Raw genomic sequence first — 25151 nt, forward strand, 5'->3', positions numbered from 1 at the left:
CGCTATAGGGGTGCCCAACTGGCGACCCCCGGGTTGAGCCCTCTGATGTGGTCTGTGACCTCCTGCTCTGAGATGGGGGTCCAACAAACCCAGATCTCTGGTTGCCGACCCATCATCCCAGAGCATCAGTGTTGTGGATGGAGCTGGCAGTAGAAGAAGCAAGCTGCTGCGGAGGGAGAAAAGCCACATAAGCCAATGCTTCCTCTACAGTGCCGGCTCCTGCCCCAGGCAGAGTTATACCAAATGCACTCCACCTCGGACAGCAACATTTTCCACAGCCGGCGATGCCTGCAGAAAGTGGTGTTTTTTCTGCATATGCAGAAAGCGAGTTTTGCAGTTTGGGCATATATGAGCAATAGTTTTTCAATGGTTATTAGGCTGCTTTCACACTGATCCATGGGTGCACCGCAGTGCATTTGTGTCTTGCCTGTGGGTTAGTTGCACTGAGCCATAGACTTGTATTATATCCTGCTGGTTTGGTGCGCTCGGTGAAGGTGCACCAAAACTCCTGAATGCAGACATTTGTGTGCGCTTTCAGAAAGTGCACTGCACCTGCAAGATATAATAGAAGTCTATGGAAAAGTGTAGCTAACCCACAGGCAAGACACAGGTGCGCTGCACTGCACCCGTGGTGCTGGAAAACCGCAGTGCTTCAGTGTGAAAGCAGCCTTAGGCCCCTTTCACAAGATCAGACTAATCGGGTCTGCCTGTCCATTTTCTTTTTGTGATTGTGATCTTTGAACTTCTGTACCATTTAAAGAGGAAGTAAACTTCCGCTGCAGAAGTTTACCTATAGGTACGCCTATATTAAGGCTTACCTATAGGTAGTATTTAGTAAAAATATCTCCAAAACCTTTACAGTTTAGGAGATATTTAGTATACATGCAGCCAGTGACATCACTGGTGCATGCGCTCTGAAGGAACAACCCACTGGTGTTGTTCCTTCCGAGCCCCATGCCGCGAAGAGCGGCTCCCGCGCGCATGTGTGGGAGTGACGTCATCGCGACTCCGGCCAATCACAGCGCCAGAGCCCAGGAACCTGGGAGATGTCAGCGGTGTGCGGAGGCTGCAACAGCTTCGTTCCAAGGTAAGTATTTTATAATGAGCTCATTATGCCTTTGTCTTGCAGGGTTTCTGAGCACCCCTGATCTAGTCTGTTCTTTATAGGAATATTGTATGTGATGGGGGCGGGGGGTCTTCTGTCTGGGGTCCTGAAAATCTGTAAAGACACATGGGGGTTCCACTTAACGCAAAACAGAAAAATTACCTTGGTGCACAGGTCTGCATTAAAGCAAACCTGCCATGGGAGTGCGACCTTATGAAAATGCTATTTTCCTGGCCATCACTTTGAGCTTTGACCCCCTTGCTTAAACACATTGAGCCACTCACCCACAACAAATATGCATATAAGGACGATCCCTGATGCATGTAAACTGCATACTTCTTGCACGTCAGTGATTCAGAATGTGTATTAGTATGACAGCCAGACAGCTGGCATTTTCAGAAGGTGTTCATCTCTGTGTATTTCTCATGGCAAGTTTATTTTCAGGCTAGCAGCTCTTCGCATTGCATAGCCAATACAGCTCCCTGCAAGACGTATAGACAGATGGCCAGATTCACGTACGGCGGCTTAAAGTTGTGCGGGCGTAGCGTACATAATTTATGTTACGCCGCCGCAAGTTAGAGAGGCAAGTGTTGTATTCACAAAGCACTTGCGTCCTAAGTTACGGCGGCGTAGCGTAAATGTGCCGGCGTAAGCGCGCCTAATTCAAATTGTGAAGAGGTGGGCGTGTTTTATGTAAATAAAGCATGACCCCACTTAAATGACGTTTTGAACGAACAGCGCATGCGCCGTCCGTGGACGTATCCCAGTGCGCATGCTCCAAATCACGTCGCAAATAGTCAATGCTTTTGACGTGAACGTAACCTACGCCCAGCCCTATTCTGAATCGACTTACGCAAACGACGCAAACTACGTGAAATTCGACGGCGGTTCCGACGTCCATACTTAACATTGGCTGCGCCATCTTTTTGGTGGTTTATCTTTACGCCTGAAAACGCCTTACGTAAACGGCGTATCTTTACTGCGACGGGCGAGCGTACGTTTGTGAATAGGCGTATCTCGCTGATTTACATAATCAGCGTACACGCCCCTAGCGGCCAGCATAAATAGACAGCTAAGATACGACGGCGTAGGAAGACTTACGCCGCTCGTATCTTAGCAACATTTAAGCGTATCTCAGTTTGAGCATACACTTAAATGTAGGACGGCGCGGATTCAAAGTTATATACCTGAATCTGGCTAAGAGTTCTGAAATGGCAGAACTCAAAGGAGACTAATTACAGAGCTTACACATTCAAATTACCTAAAATGAATAAAGTTGTTTATGTTCTAAAATAAGACATTTCAGAACCTTTTTCTAATAGTATAAACTGGAGATGTATGAATCCAACATAAGTACATTTTCCTTTGTAACTATTCTCCCAATATACTGAAATAGCAAGGAGTGGGCACCAAGCACTGTGTGATCTCACTTTGCTGCGGGCCATGTTCCTGCATATGCCAGCGTCTTTCTAATTTTCTCTGTTGAAGCCATTTTTTACATGTAATTTTTTTTTTTTGCCCGTCTAATGTATTTACTGTTGTTGTAATGAACAATAATCAACATATGCCAAATGACAGATGGACAACAGAGACAGATGAACATGCTTTCAAAGAAATAATGTATATACTAGAAACTATCATATCCAACAGCTCCCTGACCTAAATATCACTCATCCGTGAATAAATATTTCATTTCCAAATGCTGCAGAAATCCCACAGTGCCTAATATATTTATGTATACAGTCATGGAATATCCCTACACAGTAAACCCCAAATAGAATATTAACTATCAAACTGCTTGTAAATCTATCTGTCTATCTATCTTATCTGTCTATCTATCCTAAATATATTTTGCTATTTTAATAATAAAATTGAACACCAGCTAAATTCTGGGCCAGATTCACAAAAGAGATACGACGGCGTATCTCCTGATACGCCGTCGTATCTCTGAGATACGATTGTTGTATCTATGCGCCTGATTCATAGAATCAGGTTACGCATAGATAGCCCTAAGATCCGACAGGTGTAAGTGTGTTACACCGTCGGATCTTAGGCTGCAATTCTAGGCCGGCCGCTAGGTGGCGATTCCATTGCGGTCGGCGTAGAATATGCAAATGACTAGTTACGCCGATTCACGAACGTCCGCTTTGCCCGTCGCTCAAAATTTACGTTGTTTCTGTAGAGATGCGTCGCGTAAAACTAAGGTTGCCCTCTAGGTGGACTAACCAATGTTAAGTATGGCTGTCGTTCCCGCGTCGAATTTTTAAATTTCACGGTGTTTGCGTAAGTCGTCCGTGAATGGCGCTGGACGCCATTTACGTTAACGTCGAAACCAATGACGTCCTTGCGACATCATTTAGCGCAATGCACGCCGGGAAATTTTAGGGACGGAGCATGCGCAGTACGTTCGGCGCGGGAACGCGCCTAATTTAAATGGTCCCCGCCCCATTTGAATTAGGCGGGCTTGCGCCGGGCGGATTTACGATACGCCGCCGCAAGTTTACAGGTAAGTGCTTTGTGAATCAGGCACTTACGCTGTAAACTTGCGGCGGTGTAACGTAAATGGGATACGTTACGCCGCCGCAGCGTAACGTAGTTCTATGTGAATCTGGCCCCCTCTTTTTAGTTGCATAGGGTGAAGAAGGGTTAGACAGAAAGAAGCACACTTTTGCTGATCAGAAGAGGCAGCAGAGTGAAGCCCTGTACACACGCTCGGTTTTCTCGGCGGTAAAAAGTCTGCAGAGAAAACCGAGGGGTAAGCCGAGAACATGGCACAAAAACTGCCATGGAGCTTTGGCCAGGAATCACGGTCGTGTGTATGCTCCATCGGTTCTGCCTCGCAGTATTTCCCATAGGTAAGTAGTAGATCTGGCGGGGGAAAAAAACGCCGGGAATACCCGACGGGAATATAGAGAGCAGGTTCTCTATTTTCCCACTGGGATTCCCGGCTGTTTTCATGATGGGAAAACTGCGAGGAAGCATAGGCCCCGTACACACGTCCGAGAAACTCGACGGGAAACAACACATCGTTTTGCTCGTCGAGTTCCTTGTGAAGTCGCCGAGGATCTCGGCGAGCCAAGTTTCCTCACTGACTAACGAGGAAATAGAGAACATGTTCTCTATTTGGCCCGACGAGATCCTCGTCGGTTTCCTCGGCCGAAAGTGTACAGACGACCGGGTTTCTCGGCAGAATACGGCTCCGATCGAGTTTCTGGCTGAATTCTGCCGAGAAACTTGGTCGTGTGTACGGGGCCATACACACGTCCGGTTTTCCCAGCCAAAAGCTCCCCTGACAGTTTTCCTGCCGGGAAAACTGGTCGTGTGTACGAAGCTTGACAGAGCTCATCACTGTGCTGCTTCTTCTTTCACTGTCCAGTCACAGGCTGGGGCAGATCCAGGATGACCTGGGCCCAAGGGAAGTTGAATTGAATGATGCTGGCCACTAGACTGGGAACATCTGTTTCTCAGAAAAGGGGGCAGGTGAATATTGAAGCAAAGGCTGGTTTTGAAGTGTAAGTCCAGGCTAAAACTAAAATCCCTGCATCTATAGCCACCAACATTCTAACACTAGCCTATCTAGCCCTGAAAAGAAAAAAAATCAATATTACATACCTTTTCTGCAGGCGACTTGACCCGATCTCCAGTGGTGGAAGCTCTGCAGCGGAAACGTCTGACAATGACTGTGAAATGAATGGGAAGTGATGTCACCCATAGAGTTACTATGGGGCTTCCGTTGAGGAGCGTGTCCTCTTCACCCGCCTCCACAGAAAAGCCGCGGCTGACAGCTCAGCATGGGATCAGAGCTTCCACCACCGGAGATCAGGATGGATCACCTGTAGAAAAGGTATGTATACTGATTTTTTTTTTTCAGGGATAGATAGGTTAGTGTTAGAAAGTTAGTGGCTATAGATGCAGGGATTTTAGTTTTAGCATGGACTTCCACTTTAACCCCTTTACAACAGTTAACACATACAGGTGCATCATAAAAAATTTGAATATCATCAAAAAGTTTATTTCAATAATTCAATTCAAAAAGTGAAACTCATAAATATTATATAGATGTGCTAAGTGATATATTTCAAGGATTTCTTTCTTTTAAGTTTGATGATTACGGCTTACAGCTAGTGAAAACCCCAAATTCTGTATCTTAGGAAATTTGAATAATACATAAGACCAATAAAAAATTGGTATCTCCAGGTGGTACAAAACCCCTCTCAAGCTGCACCGCATTAACCCCGTACTTTCGAGTACTTGCTGGAGATGTAAAAGAGAAACGGGTTCTTTTCTCCACATGTGGTGGACATGTCCCAAGCTTCAATCATACTGGAAGGAAGTTTTCAACTTTATATCCCGAGTCACTACAATCACATTGGATTTCACGCCCGCTCAGTTTCTCCTTCATTATGCACAGTCGATCCCGCAGGGATATAACCGGTCTCTAGCAATGCACATGGTGAATGCGGCTCGAATGTGTATACCACTCAAATGGCTTTCTCCCAATCCTCCGTCTGTTCCAGATTGGTTCCAACGTATCCATAAAACGATGGAGATGGAGGAACTGATTCACCAGGCGAGGGACACACCCTCTAAATTCTTTGAGACTTGGGCCTGCTGGATAAATTTCACTACGACTGACGAATACAAATCCCTTTTGGTCTAATGATACTGTGTAAAACCTCCCAGTGGTCGGACTTAATAGAGCTGTGATGGGATCCCCTACCATACCTAGAATCTTTCCTCCCCTTTTCTTTTTTTTTTACCTCTTTTTCGTTCTTTCGAAGTTTCGTGTGCACGAAACACATTGGTGGTTATATATGTTCCTCCCTAAAGATGTTGTAGGCATCTAAGGATGTCAACCCAAGTAGAGTTCGACATTTAGGTTGCTGTTGTTTCTCACGTTTCTTAGTCATTCTGCTGTTTACTTTTATTTACAGCTATGTGACTTACTTAACCCACAACCCTGTCAGTCACTGATGCTTTCCTCGGACGAGGCAAACTATATGTTTAATGTTCTGTTCTCTATAGCGGCTGCGTCCGCAAATTTCAGTGGCGATGGTTGATGGCTTATATTGTATTCCCTATACCTTTGTTACATGTTATGGATATGTACATCTCTTTACGGCTGTGTCCTTTTGTATTGCTACATACTGGATTTATTTGACATGTATGTATCTGTTAAGTTTCAAATAAAAGCCTTTGGAAAAAAAAAAAAAAAATTGGATTTTTAATACAGAAATGTTGGCTTACTGAAAAGTACGTCCATGTACAGTATAGTATGCACTCAATACTTGATCGGGGCTCCTTTTGGATGAATTACTGCATCAATGGGGTGTGGTATGGAGGCGATCAGCCTGTGGCACTGCTGAGGTGTTATGGCAGCCCAGGTTGCTTTGATAGCGACTTTCAGCACATCTGCATTGTTGGATCTGGTGTCTCTCATCTTCCTCTTGACAATACCCCACCAGTTCTATATGGGGTTTAGGTAAGGGGAGTTTTCTAGCCTATCAAGCACAGTGATCCCATGATCATTAAACCAGGTATTGGTACATTTGACAGTGTGGGCAGGTGCCAAGTCCTGCTGGAAAATGAAATCAGCATCTCCATAAAGCTGGAGAATGTCTCTGTACATTGCTGCATTCATCTATCCCTAGATCCTGACTAGTCTCTCTGTTCCTGCCGCTTAAAGCCTGCTTCGGGCGCACGTACGTTCGTGAATCGCCGTATTTCCCTCATTTGCATATTTGAATGGCAAATCAATGGGAGCGCCAGATGCGTCCAGCCTAAATGTGCGCCCACGCTATGCATGCGTAGGCAAGTTACGTCGGCGTGATTAAGCCTATTTTTAGGCGCATCTTGGTTTGTGGGTCGGCGCACAGATACGCCGGCGCATATTTGCACTTACGTGGCGTATCTTGAGATACGTCTGCGCAAGTGCTTTGTGAATCCGGGCCTGTGTGTGTATACTGTATGTGTATAATGTGTATGCATACTGTATGTGTGTGTATACTGTGTGGCCCCATAATCTATTGCCTGGGGGCCCCATAATCTCCTATTACCCGGGGGGCCCATGAGTTGTCAGTCCGCTCCTGGCTAGGGGTTGCGTAAAGCATTCATGTCCACACTGATCTTAGGTTTAACCACAGATATGTGAAATATGTATACCTTTTCTATGACCCCTAGGATTCAGTATTCAGTATTAAAGCGGAGGTTCCCCCTTAAAAACAACTTTTTTTTATTCCACTGGCCCCCCACATTACAATCGAATTAAGGCTATTATTTTTTTTTTTGCTGCTGTACATACCTTGATACAGCATCTTCACCCGTGCATCCGGGTTGCGAGTCCCGCGGGAGTGGGCGTTCCTCACATGTGTTTGATTGACGTTTTTCGGAAAAACGAGCTCCCCCCCCGTCGCGTAAGCCGCGTCACGATTGGCGAAAGGAGCCGAACGGCGATGCGCATGCGCAGTATAGCGCCGACTCGCCTTCGGGCTTTCACATTGAACACTACAGGGCATGATTTTTCATGCGGTATAGCAGCGCTATTTTTAGCGCTGTACCGCATGAAAAACGCCCCAGTGTGCAAGGGGCCTTAGAGGCAATGGGGAAATAATATATATAACCACAGATATGACAAATTGCTGCATTTAACAATCAACACTCATTTTATTGTTTGCATCGTTATCTCCCTGGCAGAGGTATATCCTGAATAAATTCATTGTGTATATTTTCAGCCTCACAGTTAGAAATCAGGAAAATGAAAGGACAAGAAGATCATCTAATGAAATCAGAGGAGACGGAATCCCAAACTGTGAAGAAAGGTAAGTGACCCTAATGGCTTGAGTCTTATATTAACCATAGACGACTACAACAGGGCTAATTCAATATAACGGGAGACAAGGAAAATGAGCCCCAAATTAGAGCCGATTCACACATGTGCGGAGCCGGTTTCAGTGCGATTTTTCAAAGGAGTCCGGTGTGGTTTCGTTCATCAGTTCAGGTGCGATTCAGGTGAGAATTTTTAAAGTGTTTGTTACCCCAACACTTCATATTCCTGATATGTGCCTGCTGTATCATGTACTTGTATGAGAAACTATCTTGTTCTCTTTGTATTGCTTCCTTTGTGTTAAATCCCTGGTGTTCCTCATAGTCCCCTTGCTTTCCTATTAAAAAATGACCACACTAAGCAGGAGAGCACACCGTGGTCAGTTTGTTAGCTATGCTGGAAACTCAGTGTACTCTCCTCCAATAATCAGACTTGTCCTGACACTCCCCCACTGCACAGCCATTCGCTGGGAAGTTCAGTGTGCTGCTGCTTCTCCTCTCCTCATGCAGATGAGAACAGAGGGAATGATATCACTTATAAAAAAAAAAATATTTATAATGTTTTTTTTTATAGCTATACAAAACTTTTTTTGCCTTTCATTTCTATTTTAAACTGAGTGGGCTGTTTTACAAGGTGATCATTTTCAATCACTTTAAAATCGCACCTGAACCTGCCTGAAAATCATACAGAACTCTTTGTAGCCACCCTGGCAATATGATTATGTCAGATTTTTGCAACTCAAAGCATTACAATTGTTTTGCATCGAAATTTGGTGTTTTATATTGTAGGCCTGTAATTCTTAGTAATAACGCACTTAAATCTGTCCAAACAAGAGTCTAATGCCGCGTACACACGACCGTTTTTCATGACGAGAAAAATGCCATTTTTTAAATTGGTCATTAAAAATGATCGTGTGTAGGCTCCAGAGCATTTTTCTCGACGAGACTAAAAAAAAATAGTTTTTCTCGTCGTGAAAAACGGTCGTGTGTAGGCTTTAACGACTGTGAAAAAAAGCAAGTTATGAAACGGGAAATTTGCATAATCAGCCCAAAGGGTGGCGCCATTCGAATAGAACTTCCCCTTTATAGTGCCGTCGTACGTCACAGCGTTTTGCTCGATCATTTTTTATCAAGATCGTGTGTATGCAAGGCAGGCTGAAGAGGAATCCATGACATGAAAACCGGTCGTGTGTACATGGCATTATAGACCCAGTATGATAAAGTTTGAAACACAAAATCATAAATTATTTATAATAAATAACTATAAATAATTATAAAAAATAATAATCTAATAAAAATAAAATACATTTCCCCCACGATTCACTATTACTCAATTTTGCGAGTGTTTTCATCGCTGGTGCAAAACCACTTTTGATGTAAAGGGACACTTTTTGGTTGCCATGGACAATCTCAAGTTTTCAGGCAGAAAGAACAGTATCTATATATATATATAGTATAAAGCTGCATGCAGGGCACTGGACAAACCTCTAGGGACAAAAGGAATGTGAAATGATTTCATACAGTAATGTAATCTGTAAGAATACAGTGTACTGTATGTGTTATGAATTTTTTACTTTTTGAATTTGCTGCCAGGCTCCGCCCCTGTGCGTTGCGACTCTGGCAGGGAACAGAGCCTGGAACACAGAGGCATCGGGCAGAGGACACAGCGGAAGGGTATTGCAGGATCCTGGGGACAAGGTAAGTAACCTACACCAGGATCCTGCAATGCAATCCCGAGTGTGGCTTGGGGTTACCGCTAATGGTAATGAAATTTAACCCCCGAGCCACACTGGGAGAAAACCGTGAGGGAGGTTAAAAGCGTACTGCGTCAGGCCCGCATGTATGTGAACCGGCTCAATAGAAAGCCAGTTTGGTTCACATGTCATGTGAATAAGATTTGGTTCAAAACGCATCCAATTTGCAAATATGCGAACAGAGCCTTACAGTTGTCCAGGGCAACCAATCAGAAGTCTTATTTGAGCCTTGGTTCACATTGATGCGATTTGACATGTCAAATCGCATGCCAAATCGTCGGCAATTGCTGGCAATGGCAGCGTCTGAATCGGTGCAACGCTGCATTTACGGCGCCGCACCGATTCCCAAAAGTAGTTCCTGTACTACTTTTGCCAATTTCATGGTGCGATTTCTATTGACATCTGTGCAGAAACCCGCACAGATGTCTCTGAAATCGCCCCCGAAGTCGGGACTGACCTGTGGGAATAAAATTGTGCGAATTCAGCTGAATTCACACGATTTCATTCCCGCAGTCAATGTGAACCAGGGCTCAAGGTAAGATTTGATTGATTGCTATTGGAAGCAACACCATTCCACTTATTCTCTAGTTTTAATACATTATGCCAAGTCAGTCCTTAAGAAGACAAGACTCACTTATTAGATAGGCGATATGGTATTGATAAGTAATATTGCATTATTAGGCAGTATGGGTACACATGGGCTGTCCAGGTAGGTAGCTTCTGACATTCACTTTTCTGCTATAGAGTTGATCATTTAAATAAATGGTGATAAAAATGTTGCTTTTTCCACTGCCACCAGAAATGCATTTACTGTACATATAAAGCTAAGACTTCAAAGTAGCATGAGGAAGGTTCAACACTAACCTTAGAAAGTATTATTTTACTGAAAGGGTAGTTAATGATTGGAATAGACTTCCAGCAGAGGTAGTGAGTCAGTCAGCGGCAATCGATTCAAACATGCTTGGGACAAACATAGTTATATAATAAAAAAATAAAAATAATAATAATAAAAAAAACTGTACAATAAATAGAAAAAAAAATGGGGCAGACTTGATGAACTACTTATGCCGCGTACACACAATCAGATTTTCAGATGAAAAAAGTCTGATGGACTTGTTTCATCGGAAATTCCGATCGTGTGTCACTTTTTTCCAACGGAGTAAAAAAATAGAACATGTTTTAAATTCTTCCGATGGAAAAAAATCCGATGGGAAATTCCGATCATCTCTGTGGAATTCCGTCGGAGAAAAAACCATGCATGCTCAAAATCAAGTCGACACATCCTCGGAAGCATTGAATTAAATTTTTCTCGGCTCGTCGTAGTGTTTTACGTCACCGCGTTTTGGACAGTTGGAATTTAGTCTGACAGTCTGACAGCTTGAACGGAGTTCCGTAGAAAAAATACATCGGATTTTAGACCATCGGATACTCCAATCGTGTGTACGTAGCATTAGTCTTTTTCTTTTCTCACTCCCCTAAGTTTCTAAGTAACCCTATTTAACCACTTAAGACCCGGACCATTATGCAGGTTAAGGACCTTGCCCCTTTTTGGGATTCGGCACTGTGTCTCTTTAACTGACAATTGCGCGGTCGTGCGACGTGGCTCACAAACAAAATTGGCGTCCTTTTTTCCCCACAAATAGAGCTTTCTTTTGGTGGTATTTGATCACCTCTGCGTTTTTTTTATTGCGGTATAAACAAAAATAGAGCGACAATTTTGAAAAAAATGCAATACTTTTTTACTTTTTAATAAATATCCCCACAAAATATATAAAAAAAAATTTTTTTGCTCAGTTTAGGCCGATACGTATTCTACGTATTCTTCTACCTATTTTTAATAAAAATAAACGCAATAAGCGTTTATCGATTGGTTTGCGCAAAATGTATAGCGTTTACAAAATAGGGGATAGTTTTATGGCATTTTTATTAATAATTTTTCTTTTACTACTAATGGCGGCGATCAGCGATTTTTTTTTTCGTGACTGCGACATTATGGGGAACACATTGGACAATTTTGACACATTTTTGGGACCATTGTCATTTTCACAGCGAAAAGTGCTATAAAAATGCACTGCTTACTGTGAAAATGACAATGCAGTGAAGGGGTTAACCACTAGGGGGCACTGTAGGGGTTAAGTGTGACCTCATATGTGTTTCCAACTGTAGGGGGGCGGGGCTGGACGTGTGACATCAGTGATCGTCTTTCCCTATATCAGGGAACAGTCGATCACTGACACAATGAAGAACGAGGAAGGTGTGTTTACACACACCTCTCCCCGTTCTTCAGCTCCTGTGACCGATCGCGGGACACCGGCGGCGATGGGGTCCACAGGTCCCGCGGGCGCGGTCACGGAGCTTCGCGACCCCACGGCTGGGCTCTTAAAGAGGACGTACAGGGGACAAGGGGATGCTTGTGCTCAGCCGTGCCCTTCTGCTGACGTATATCGGCGTGAAGGGGTCCTTAAGTGGTTAAAGTGTATGTTAGTCCACAACTTTTTTTTTTTTACTGCTATTTGGGTCTCTATTAGGGAGATTTACTCTCAACTTCTTGTCCTGCTGATATTTTTCCAGACAGATGGTGGGAATAACTTTCTATCAGCAACAAAATACTATTATTATTTTTTTTAGCAAGGAAGGGAAACAGCTAGAATCACTATTGGCTTTTAATTGCTGTCCCTGTTGCAGATTTTTCTTTACTTCCTGCTTGGTGAAATGGTTGTCAGACCAACAAGCAGTAAAAACATGACAGGGGTTCTAACTCTTCCGTACTGTATCTAATACTAGAAAAAAAGTGTTTGGCTTGACATAAAAAATCCAAACTGGAGACAGATTAATTCTGAGTTCCACTTTAGCTTTGAAAACCGAGCTCTTGTGTGATTGGATCCCTCTCCTAGTTTGAATGCTGCTGCACAAGGATTACAAGAGTCAAGTAAAAAGACCAATTCTGGTACTTATGGTGGAAGTCCATGAAACGACACCACGGATCTACCACTAACCTCTCTATCCCTGTAAAGAAAAAACGAGTATACATACCTTTTTGGAAGCTGATCTGACCAGATCCCTCGCTGAGCTGTGAGCTGCGGCTTCACTGTGGAGGCGGGTGCAGAGGAGTTGGATGACAACGGAATCCCCATAGTAACTCTATGGGTGACATCACTTCCCATTCATTTAACAGCCATTGTCGGCCATGTCCCCTGCAGAGCTTCTGCCGCTGGGGACGGAGCGGGTCAGATCAGCTTCCAAAAAGGTATATCTACTTATTTTTTCCGAAGCCGGTCCCATTCTTGTTATGCAAATTGGGTGCATTTAAAAACACATCCAATTTGCACGAAAATTCCCGCGCACCTGGCCCGAGGACATTTTAACCCCGGTCGGCTTTCTTGACATAACAACCGATGCAACTAAGGCCCCGTACACAGGAGAGGATTTATCCGCGGGAACGGTCCTCCGGACCGTTTCCGCAGATAAATCCTCTGGCGGATATGGATCTGATGGTTGTACTAACCATCAGATCAAAATCCGCGCGGAATTCCCTCCGCGGTGACGTGTCGCGCCGTCGCCGCGATGATGACACGGTGATGTGCGCGACGCTGTAATATAAGGACTTCCACGCATGCGTCGAATCATTACGACGCATGCGAGGGAGGGAATCGGACGGATTGATCCGGTGAGTCTGTACAGACCACCGGATCAATCCGCTGGACTGGATTCCAGCGGATAGATTTCTTAGCATGCTAAGAAACTTTTATCCGCTGGAAATCCATCGGCCGGAAAAATATCCGCGGATAAATATCCGCTGGATCGTACACACCAGCGGATCTATCCGCTGAAAGCGATCCGCGGATAAATTCCAGCGGATAGATCCTCTCGTGTGTACGGGGCCTAAGAAGCCGATTGGCTGTTATCCAAAGCAGCGGGAAAGGATGTGTCGCCAAACTGGGACAAGACCTCCTCTGTAACTCTAAACTGGTAACCCGTAGACATTTTTAAAGCGTCGCCCATGGAGATTTTGACGTGCTATAGTTTGACGCTATTCCACGAATGTACGCAATTTTATAGCATAATATGGAGGGGTGTAATATGCAGGGGGGGTATTGTGTGATGTGCAGAGGGGGCTGTTTAATGTAAGGGGATCCAGAGGTACGGGGGGAATGTAAAGGGATCCAGAGGTACGGGGGGTGTGTAATGTAAAGGGGTCCAGAGGTGCGGGCTGTGTAATGTAAAGGGGTCCAGAGGTACAAGGGGTGTGTAATGTAAAGGGGTCCAGACGTGCGGGCTTTGTAATGTAAAGGGGTCCAGAGGTACAAGGGGTGTGTAATGTAAAGGGGTCCAGAGGTGCGGGCTGTGTAATGTAAAGGGGTCCAGAGGTACAAGGGGTGTGTAATGTAAAGGGGTCCAGAGGTACAAGGGGTGTGTAATGTAAAGGGGTCCAGGGGTGCGGGCTGTGTAATGTAAAGGGGTCCAGAGGTACAAGGGGTGTGTAATGTAAAGGGGTCCAGAGGTGCGGGCTGTGTAATGTAAAGGACTCCAGAGGTACAAGGGGTGTGTAATGTAAAGGGGTCCAGAGGTACAAGGGGTGTGTAATGTAAAGGGGTCCAGAGGTGCGGGCTGTGTAATGTAAAGGGGTCCAGGGGTGCGGGCTGTGTAATGTAAAGGGCTCCAGATGTACAAGGGCTGTGTAATGTAAAGGGCTCCAGATGTACAAGGGGTGTGTAATGTAAAGGGGTCCAGAGGTGCGGGCTGTGTAATGTAAAGGGGTCCAGGGGTGCGGGCTGTGTAATGTAAAGGGCTCCAGATGTACAAGGGGTGTGTAATGTAAAGGGGTCCAGAGGTGCGGGCTGTGTAATGTAAAGGGGTCCAGGGGTGCGGGCTGTGTAATGTAAAGGGCTCCAGATGTACAAGGGGTGTGTAATGTAAAGGGGTCCAGAGGTGCGGGCTGTGTAGTGTAAAGGGTCCAGAGGTACAAGGGGTGTGTAATGTAAAGGGGTCCAGGGGTGCGGGCTGTGTAATGTAAAGGGCTCCAGATGTACAAGGGGTGTGTAATGTAAAGGGGTCCAGAGGTGCGGGCTGTGTAATGTAAAGGGTCCAGAGGTACAAGGGGTGTGTAATGTAAAGGGGTCCAGGGGTGCAGGCTGTGTAATGTAAAGGGGTCCAGAGGTACAAGGGGTGTGTAATGTAAAGGGGTCCAGAGGTACAAGGGGTGTGTAATGTAAAGGGGTCCAGAGGTACAAGGGGTGTGTAATGTAAAGGGGTCCAGGGGTGCGGGCTGTGTAATGTAAAGGGCTCCAGAGGTACAAGGGGTGTGTAATGTAAAGGGGTCCAGAGGTGTGGGCTGTGTAATGTAAAGGGGACCAGAGGTGTGGGCTGTGTAATGTAAAGGGGACCAGAGGTGCGGGCTGTGTAATGTAAAGGACTCCAGAGGTACAAGGGGTGTGTAATGTAAAGGGGTCCAGGGGTGCAGGCTGTGTAATGTAAAGGGGACCAGATTATTAGCTTCATTTATTAGAAGATGAATGCAGCCCTCCATGCATTCACATATATGAATCTGGCCCTTGAGTGGAAAAAGGTTGCTGACCCCTGATCTAGGCTCATCTATTACATGCTTATGTCAGAATTGTATGTTTTGCTGGGGGGGGGTTTAATTGTATCTGTCTATCCCATTAATGTGAACTGATTATATTACACTACTGTGCTCTATACACAAAACATATACTGTAGAGCTGCTTGAAAACATAGGCAGACTTTCCATTTTGGTTGGAGTTTTTTCATGGTAGAGCAGTAAATGTGATGTTTCCTATGTTTCTCTGTTAGCCCATCTCCTACCCTTGATGACGTTTACTCCTGGGGCCAATCATTTGAAAAGCTCATGAACACTCCGGCAGGAAGAAATGCTTTCCGGGAATTCCTCAGGACAGAATTCAGTGAGGAGAACATGCTCTTCTGGATGGCCTGTGAGGACCTCAAGAAGGAATCTAACAAAAACGTCATAGAAGAGAAAGCGAGATTAATATACGAGGACTACATATCCATTCTGTCTCCAAAGGAGGTATCACTATTCATCTATTATCTAGCTCTCTCTATACAGTATATATATATATATATATATATATATATATATTATATTATTACATTTGAGGAAATATACATTTCAAGCAACCTATTACAGCTTAGTAGTTGTATGATGTTTGTATTTGCATTTGGGGGGGGTGAGTACTCGGATCACCTAGGAGTCCAAGACCTTTACCCATGTGGCCAACAGTGAAGGAAGCATTTTTTTCAGGAAACACATGCCCTTCTATGAATCTTTATCCATTCATTTTAAACAGTTAAAAGAGGGAGTGAACATTTTTTTTTTTTTTGGGGGGGAATTTTATTTTAACCACTTAAGACCCCGGACCATTATGCAGGTAAAGGACCTGGCCAGTTTTTTGCGATTCGGCACTGCGCCGCTTTAACTGACAATTACGCGGTCGTGCGAAGTGGCTCCCAAACAAAATTGGCTTCCTTTTTTTCCCACAAATAGAGCTTTCTTTTGGTGGTATTTGATCACCTCTGCGGTTTTTATTTTTTGCGCTATAAACAAAAATAGAGCAACAATTTTGAAAAAAAAATCTATATTTTCTACTTTTTGCTATAATAAATATCCCCAAAAAATATATATATAAAAAAAAAAATTTTCCTCAGTTTAGGACGATACGTATTCTTCTACATATTTTTGGTATAAAAATCACAATAAGCGATTATTGATTGGTTTGCGCAAAAGTTATAGCGTTTACAAAATAGGGGATCGTTTTATGGCATTTTTATAATATTTTTTTTACTAGTAATGGCGGCGATCAGCGATTTTATTCGTGACTGCGACATTATGGCGGACACATCGGACACTTTTGACACATTTTTGGGACCATTGTAATTTTCACAGCGAAAAGTGCTATAAAAATGCAATGAGCACTGATTTAAAGCGGAGGTTCACCCTAAATATACACCTTAGCTCATCCAGATCAGTGCAGTTTATACATAAACATGTGGCAATTAATTTTTTTTTTATTCTGTTTAATTACCGTGAATCTGGAGTATTTGGTTCGTCTTCCTGGTATCCCTCCCGTGGAAGTGGGCGTGTCTTTTCGCTTCCCCAGCGCCCCAATGTCTCCTAGGAGCACAGTGTCATGCATCCCAAGAGACAATTCACAACGCCGACCGTCGTCATCTCGCGGGATTTCACTCGTCTCCAGAGGATGGGAGAGGCTCTGGATAAATCCTGGTGACAAGCATGGGAAGGGGAGACAAGGGAGCTAGAAAGCAGGAGGTCTTGGGAGGAGTGCAGAGGACGGTTTGGGTGATATTTGGAGACAAGATTGGTGATGTAGCTTGGGGCAGAGTTGTAAATGGCTTTGTATGTTATTTTATTCGTTGGGTAATGGGAAGCCAGTGGAGGGATTGGTAGAGAAGGGTGGCGAATATTGAACGGTTGATAAGGTGGATGAGTCTGGCAGCGGCAATCATGATTGACTGAAGATGGGATAGCTTGCGGAGAGGTAGGTCAGTGAGGAGGGATAGATACAATAGTCAAGGCGAGAGATAACAAGGAAGTGATTACGTTGCTTAGTGGTTTTAGCGATTAGAAAGGGGCCTATTTTGGAGATGTTACGGAGGTGAAGTATTCAAGATTTGGACAGTGATTGGATTTGTGGCATCAAAGTCCAGGGTTACACCCAGCACCCTGGCACGAGGGGAGGGACTGATAGTGGTAATATTGATCTTGATGGAAGAGTCAGGGGAGGGGGCACGGGCAGGAGGAAATATTATGAGCTCAGGTTTACAAAGATTGAGTTTGAGGGAGTGGTGTGACATCCATGCTGATATGTTTGCTGTCTACTAATTTTATTGCTTATAAGATCCTTACCCGTTCTATTATGTGTGATATCATAATGGCGCCTAAATTTTTTACACCAGTGGGCAGAAAGCTGCAGCCAAACCACTGTAGGAAATGGTGTTTACTTTGCGGAAATAGTGTGCTTAGCCTCTGCTAATGCTGACAGATGTATCTCCTACACTGAGAAGGCCAAACCACAACCACAAGTGTAATTGCACCACTCAAGGAATAAGTATTATCGCTGGTGGAACTGGCGGGACCAATACTTTGGGGAGCAGGAGAAACGCTTTGTCTGCTTTCTTATTAGTTCACTGACAGCAATGAAACAAAAGACATTTTCACTTTATTAAACTGACAGGGTCTGCGCTGTACCGAGACTCTTCAGTGTGTATAAACAATGGGAAGACATTTAAGATGATCACCAAGTGAGATCCCCCGAGGAGGCTTTCTTGGGGCTCGGTGTGAAAGAGAATAATTATTCTAAAAACAGTCTGACCTTTCAGGTATTATATTCCCAGACAATACAGCCGAGAATTATTAATGCCATTTGAAATAAGAAAACAGACTTGTCAATCAGGAGAGCTGCTTACTGTAACTTATATTTGGTGGCATATTATGGCACAGCGGGTATGGACTGCTCACAGTATGGCCACAGTATGGGGCATCTGTTAGTGGATCTCAGTTAAAGTTGAAAGGTCAAGGCAACAAAATATACAATTCAAGCTTTTATTAAAACTTAAAGTATAGCTGTACTTTAACCACTTAACCCCCGGACCATATTGCTGCCCAAAGACCAGAGCACTTTTTGCGATTCGGGACTGCGTCACTTTAACAGACAATTGCGCGGTCGTGCGACGTGGCTCCCAAACAAAATTGGCGTCCTTTTTTTCCCACAAATAGAGCTTTCTTTTGGTGGTATTTGATCACCTCTGCGGTTTTTATTTTTTGCGCTATAAACAAAAATATAGCGACAATTTTGAAAAAAAATGAATATTTTTTACTTTTTGCCATAATAAATATCCCCCAAAAATATATAAAAAAAACATTTTTTTTCCTCAGTTTAGGACGATACATATTCTTCTATATATTTTTCGTAAATAAAAATCGCAATAAGCGTTAATTGATATGTTTGCGCAAAAGTTATAGCGTTTACAAAATAGGGGGTATTTTTATGGCATTTTTATTAATATTTTTTTTTACTAGTAATGGCGGCGATCAGCGATTTTTTTCGGTACTGCGACATTATGGCGGACACTTCGGACACTTTTGACACATTTTTGGGACCATTGGCATTTTTATAGCGATCAGTGCTATAAAAATGCATTGGATTACTATAAAAATGCCACTGGCAGTGAAGGAGTTAACAATAGGGGGCGGGGAAGGGGTTAAGTATGTCCCTGGGTGTGTTCTTACTGTGGGGGGGGGGTGGCCTCACTAGGGGAAACACTGATCTTCTGTTCATACATTGTATGAACAGAAGATCAGCATTTCCCCCGCTGACAGGACCGAGAGCTGTGTGTTTACACACACAGCTCCCGGTCCCCGCTCTGTAACGAGCAATCGCGGGTGCCCGGCGGCGATCGCGCCCGCCGAGCACCCGCATGGGGTTCACGGACGAGCGGGGGGCGCGCGCCTCCGGCGGCGCGCACGCGAACCTAGTGGCCACAAAAAGAGCCGAGGTCATTGTATGGGCTCTCGCCCAGGAGAGCCGACGTGCCGCCGTAGAATGACGGTGGCTGGTCGGCAAGCAGTTAAAAAGATATTCACTTTTTTAATGTATTAATGGACACCATGTAACTTTACAAATATGAGCCCTTAAAGGGGTTGTAAAGGTACATTTTTTTTTTCCTAAATAGCTTCCTTTACCTTAGTGCAGTCCTCCTTCATTGACCCCATCCTTTAATTTTGCTTTTAAAGCGGAGGTTCCGCGGTATATCGTTTTTTTTTTCTTAATAGTGCATTGAGTGTTTTAATGTTTAACAATTTTGTACTCACGTGTTTGAGGTTTCTAATGATCCCCAGTCTGAATTGGCCGAAAACGTAAAGTTATAAAAATCGCTGCCGGAATTTGCCATTTTGCTTGTGGGCATTGTGAAGCCCACAAGCAAATACATCCGGGAAGCGGTGAATGCTCGTCATGTGACCTGCTTGACGAGTCATGTGACGAGTGAAATCCCGCGAGATGACGACGGTCGGCGTTGTGAATTGTCTCTTGGGATGCATGACACTGTGCTCCCAGGAGACATTGGGGCGCTGGGGAAGCGAAAAGACACGCCCACTCCCGCGGGAGGGATACCAGGAAGTGTATCCAAATACTCCAGATTCACTGTAATTAAACAGAATAAAAAAAAATTAATTGCCACATGTTTATGTATAAACTGCACTGATCTGGATGAGCTAAGGCAGGGGTCCTCAAACTTTTTAAACAGGGGGCCGGTTCACTGTCCCTCAGACCGTTAGAGGGCCGGACTATAAAAAAAAAACTATCATGATCATTGCAAACCCCCCCACCTCACCATCATCATTAGCCCCTCATTGCAAGCCCCCCCTTGCCATCATCATTGTAAGCCCCCCATTGCAAGCCCCCCCCTCACAATCATTAATTGCAAGCTGATCAAAATCATTGCAAGCCCCCCCATCATCAGCCCCTCATTGCAACCCCCCCCCCACCTTTGAAAGCCCCCCCTCACCATCATCATCAGCCCCTCATTGCAACCCCCCCCCCCCTCACCATCGCAAGCCCCCCCCCCACCCACCTTCATCATTACATCATCATCAGCCCCTCGTTGCAACCCCCCTCACCATCGCAAGCCCCTCCTTACAAGCCCCCCCACCATCATTATTACATCATCATCATCAGCCCCTCACTGCAACCCCCCTCACCATCGCAAGCCCCTCATTGCAAGCCCCCCATCCCTCCCCTCACCTCACCATCTTAAGCCCCTCACAGCCTTACTCCTTACTGTGCCAAACTGCTGCTGTGTCATGGTCCCTCTGTGTCACGTAGCTCACAGTGTTGTTAACAGTTCGGATGCGCTATGATAAAAGTCCCGCCCTCCTCCTCCTAGACAAGCTCGTGTGATAGACAGAACACTGGCTCTATCACACGAGCTAGTCTAGGTCAGGAGGAGGGCGAGACTTTTATCATAGCGCATCCGAACTGTTAACACTTTGAGCTCTGTGACACAGAGGGACCGCTGTGTTACAACCTGCCATGCATGTCAGGGTGGGGTGGGCCGGTTAAATGTCCTCCGCGGACCGCATTTGGCCCACGGGCCGTAGTTTGAGGACCCCTGAGCTAAGGTGTACATTTAGGGTGAACCTTCGCTTTAAATGTCCTTATTACTTCTGAGAAATCCTCACTTCCTGTTCTTCTGTCTGTAACTCCACACATTAATGCAAGGCTTTCTCCCTGGTGTGGAGTGTCGTGCTCGCCCCCTCCCTTGGACTACAGGAGAGTCAGGATGCCCACTAAAACACACAGCTCCTTACTCTATCTGCAACGTAGAGAGCGTCCTGACTCTGCCGTAGTCCAAGGGAGGGGTCGAGCACGACACTCCACACCAGGGAGAAAGCCTTGCATTACTGTGTGGAGTTACAGACAGAAGAACAGGAAGTGAGGATTTCTCAGAAGAAATAAGGACATTTAAAAGCAAAATGGAAGGATGAGGTAAGTGAATGAGGACTGCACTAAGGTAAAGGAAGCTATTTAGGGAAAAAAAATGTACCTTTACAACCCCTTTAAGTCTGCCTTTTCTTCCCTTGTACTTTGAAAGCAGTCATCACAAACCCAGGCCGGTGTAAACATTGCTCTGTTTATATACAGGCTGACTGCAGTCTGTACTATCCAGTGCACAGGGCAAATGCCTTAAAATAAACTTAATGTAGTGAGATGTCATCAAAAAATTTCTCAAACTAAACTCCAGGCAAACAGCTAAATGTACCAATAATATATATATATATATATATATATATATATATATATATATATATATATATATATATATATATATATACACATACACAGTATCTCCCAAAAGTGAGTGCACCCCTCACATTTTTGTAAATATTTTATTATATCTTTTCATGTGACAACACTGAAGAAATGACACTTTGCTACAATGTAAAGTAGTGAGTGTTGGGCCCCTTTCACACGTGCGGACCGTATGTCCGCTTTTTCATCCATCCATTTGCGGATGAAAAAGGGACATACATTGGTCCTTTTATCTGCCTAGAGTCCAGCTTTAAGTTAGAAAGAAACTTTAAAGCTATGATTTTGATCATCTTCTGTACGGTTCAGCTCCTGGCAGTTTTCTCCTGGTACTGACGCACTTCTAGTCCCCAAGAGTCATTATGTGTGTTGGGTGCCTTGGAAGACGCCTGTTGTTACCTACTCCGTGCACCTGACTACTGGCCGTCAGCACAGCTTTATAAGTGGCCCTCACCGTGTGATATATTACAATACTACAGTGTTGTAGTCTGATCGCTAGTGGAGCAGAGACTGAGGAAATGCACTTTCCTGTGTGCAGTAAACTGGTGACATCATCAGGACTGCTTTTATAGTAATAACAATAAAACTTTTTGGAAAATTTGTTACCATATGTGACATATCGGGAGTTTATGCATGCAGGCTTGTAAACAGTGGCGGTTCGTCCATAGAGGGCGCTGGAGCGCCGCCCCCTCTGGCTCTCACCGCCACTGAGTGAAATAACATAGATTCATGCATTGTACGAATCTATGTTATTTTCGCCGCTGCCGCTGTTATTCAGATGGTCGGCGCTCAATGTCCGGCCATCTGAATAACGCCAGCTGGTTGGCTGTACGGAAATGTCTATCAAAGCCAACAGCTCTGATAGGCTTTCCCAATACAGCCCTCAGGTCCCGGAAGCTTATTCGCAGAGCGCACAGACTGTACGCCCCTTGAATAAGATGACAGGCGTCTCAGCCAATCGGGTTGGCCGGTTCTGGCTACCGGTAACCTGATTGGCTGAGACGCCTGTCAGTCATCGAGGGCGGGAGAAGACATCGTGGGACGTGGATGCCTAGAACCAGTAAAGGTAAGTGCCGGGCGGGGGGGAAGAAAGCAATTTACAGGGCACAGTGGGGACAATTGGCACAGCGGCGACCATTAAAGGGCACAGTGGCTGCGTTTAATGGCATGGCACAGTGGTGACAATGTATGGCACAGTGGTGACAATGGATGGCACAGTGGTGACAATGGATGGCACAGTGGCTGCGTTTAATGGCATGGCACAGTGGTGACAATGTATGGCACAGTGGTGACAATGGATGGCACAGTGGCTGCGTTTAATGGCATGGCACAGTGGTGACAATGTATGGCACAGTGGCTATGTTTAATGGCATGGCACAGTGGTGACAATGTATGGCACAGTGGCTGCGTTTAATGGCATGGCACAGTGGTGACAATGGATGGCACAGTGACTGCGTTTAATGGCATGGCACAGTGGTGACAATGTATGGCACAGTGGCTGCGTTTAATGGCATGGCACAGTGGTGACAATGGATGGCACAGTGACTGCGTTTAATGGCATGGCACAGTGGTACGAATTGATGGCACATTGACTGCATTTGATAGCATGGCACAGTGACTGTGTTTAATGGCATGGCACAGTGGTGCAAATTGATGGCACAGTGGCTGCATTTGATGGCATGGCACAATGGTGCAAATTGATGGCATGTAACAGTGGCTGCGTTTGATGGCATGTAACAGTGGCTGCGTTTGGGCACAGTGAGACTGCAATTTTTTTTTCTTTGCGCCCCCCCAAAAATGTTGAGCACCAGCCGCCACTGCTTGTAAAGCTACTAAAAGGTCTTCTGTAAGCACAATTTTTTTGTAGTAGTGTCATATGGTTCATTTTTAACTTAGAACCATCCACCACTCCATAAATCACTTCATTAAAATCTGCAACAGAATAATACACGTCCGCTCTTTCTTTTCAGGTGAGCTTGGATTCCCGAGTGCGGGAAGTCATCAACCGAAACATGTTGGAACCCACACAATGCACTTTTGATGATGCCCAGCTCCAGATCTTTACCTTAATGCACAGAGACTCCTACCCACGTTTTATGAACTCTGTAATATACAAGAACCTTCTTCAAACCTTATCGGAGACCACTGCCGAATCTTAGTTTTTTTTTTGTTTGTTTTTTTTTCTGTTTTGTGTTTTTTTATTATTATTTTTATTGTTGTTTTTATTTATTTAAAACCAATGTAAAAAAAATGGGTACTACAATTGGCAGGGAGTTTAGCACTATTGTGATATTTCCCTGAAATCTCAACTCAGGCATATTTTAATAAGGACTTCTGTAATATTACCTGCGGCTGAGGGCTCCTCGTTGCCAATGCCTGTTGCAGTTAGTTATCAATTTTAGTCATTTTTCCAAGTAAAAAAAAAAAGAGTTGGAAATGTTTTTAAATTATATATTAAATATAGTAGTTGTATTTTTACAACAGTAATTAGTATATATTCAAAGAGGAGCATTACACAGGTGGAAGTGCCTTGCTGTGTTTATGTCGATTTCTTAGGACTAGATTGGATGTCCAGAACAAGATTTGTTTACTAGGGAGGGTACTTCCACTTGTCTTCGGGGATATACAATATATGCTTGTGAGTATGTGAATATATAGATATTTATACTGTATATATGCAGACATACGTGACACAAGCAGAGGACAGTCTTGAATTCATGAGATCCACTGGCATGGAAGAATCCTGGCTTTTTGTTAAAGGCCTGGGGTTCTGATATCAAAATGTCATTTGTGTATATTTTAACGGCTGGTTTTGAATAATGACTTACTGCTTCTCTTGTGCAATGGGAGAAACTAAAAAAACATTGAACATGGACATTTACATCCTTTAGAGAAAAGAAGACAAATGTCTGAACTGTAATAAAGCACAATAGTTTTACTGGAGTAGTGGTGTTTATTTTTTGTTTTGATTTTTATGATCTGGGCCATACATGTAAAACAATATACAGTAAAACCTTGAATTGCGAGTAACACGGTTTACGTGCGTTTCGCAATATGAGCTGTTTTTTTAAAAACATGGAGATATTTACCATATACTCTTGTGCTGACCTTATCAGTGCATGCGCACTGAAGAAGCAGTCTGCTCGTGCTGTTTCTTTAGGGCCGGTGCCGTGACTGCCAGCTCCAGCGTGCATGCACGGGATTGACGTCATCGCAGCTCCAGCCAATCACAGCAAACCCTGAAATAACTCTGGGAGACATCCTGCCGGTCACACCGGTGTGTGGAGACCGCTGCAACAACGTCCATCTAGGGTAAGTATTTCATAATGAGCTAGTATGCGATGCATACTAGCTCATTATGCCATTATCTTACAGAGGTTGTTTTTTTTTTGCATGCATGCATGCATCATACATACTAGGGGGAGTACAACTGGGGGGACCCATAGTGGAGAAGGATCTGGGGGTTTTGGTAGATCATAAGCTTAATAATAGCATGCAATGCCAAGCTGTGATTTCCAAAGTGTCATGGTTATGCAGTAATGTTTGTCTGTCAGCTTACCTCTCCTCCATGTGTCCTGCTTTAGAGGCCAGCCACTCTCACCTGGC

At 44.4% G+C, this 25151-nt stretch overlaps 1 protein-coding gene across 2 annotated transcripts in view; it reads left to right on the forward strand.

The window, feature by feature from the left end:
* The window catches only part of RGS20 (regulator of G protein signaling 20), a 255623-nt gene extending 231135 nt beyond the window's left edge, over positions 1-24488 (forward strand). For both annotated transcript variants that reach the window (XM_040354201.1, XM_040354202.1), the window contains exons 3-5: positions 7837-7923; positions 15493-15727; positions 23516-24488. In XM_040354201.1, the coding sequence (XP_040210135.1) occupies positions 7837-7923; positions 15493-15727; positions 23516-23704 (511 nt within the window). In that variant the 3' untranslated portion in view covers positions 23705-24488. The remainder of the gene's footprint in view (positions 1-7836; positions 7924-15492; positions 15728-23515) is intronic.
* The last annotated feature ends 663 nt before the right edge of the window (positions 24489-25151 follow it).

The sequence above is a fragment of the Rana temporaria genome, chromosome 5 (assembly GCF_905171775.1).
Source record: "Rana temporaria chromosome 5, aRanTem1.1, whole genome shotgun sequence".
Lineage (NCBI taxonomy): Eukaryota > Metazoa > Chordata > Amphibia > Anura > Ranidae > Rana > Rana temporaria.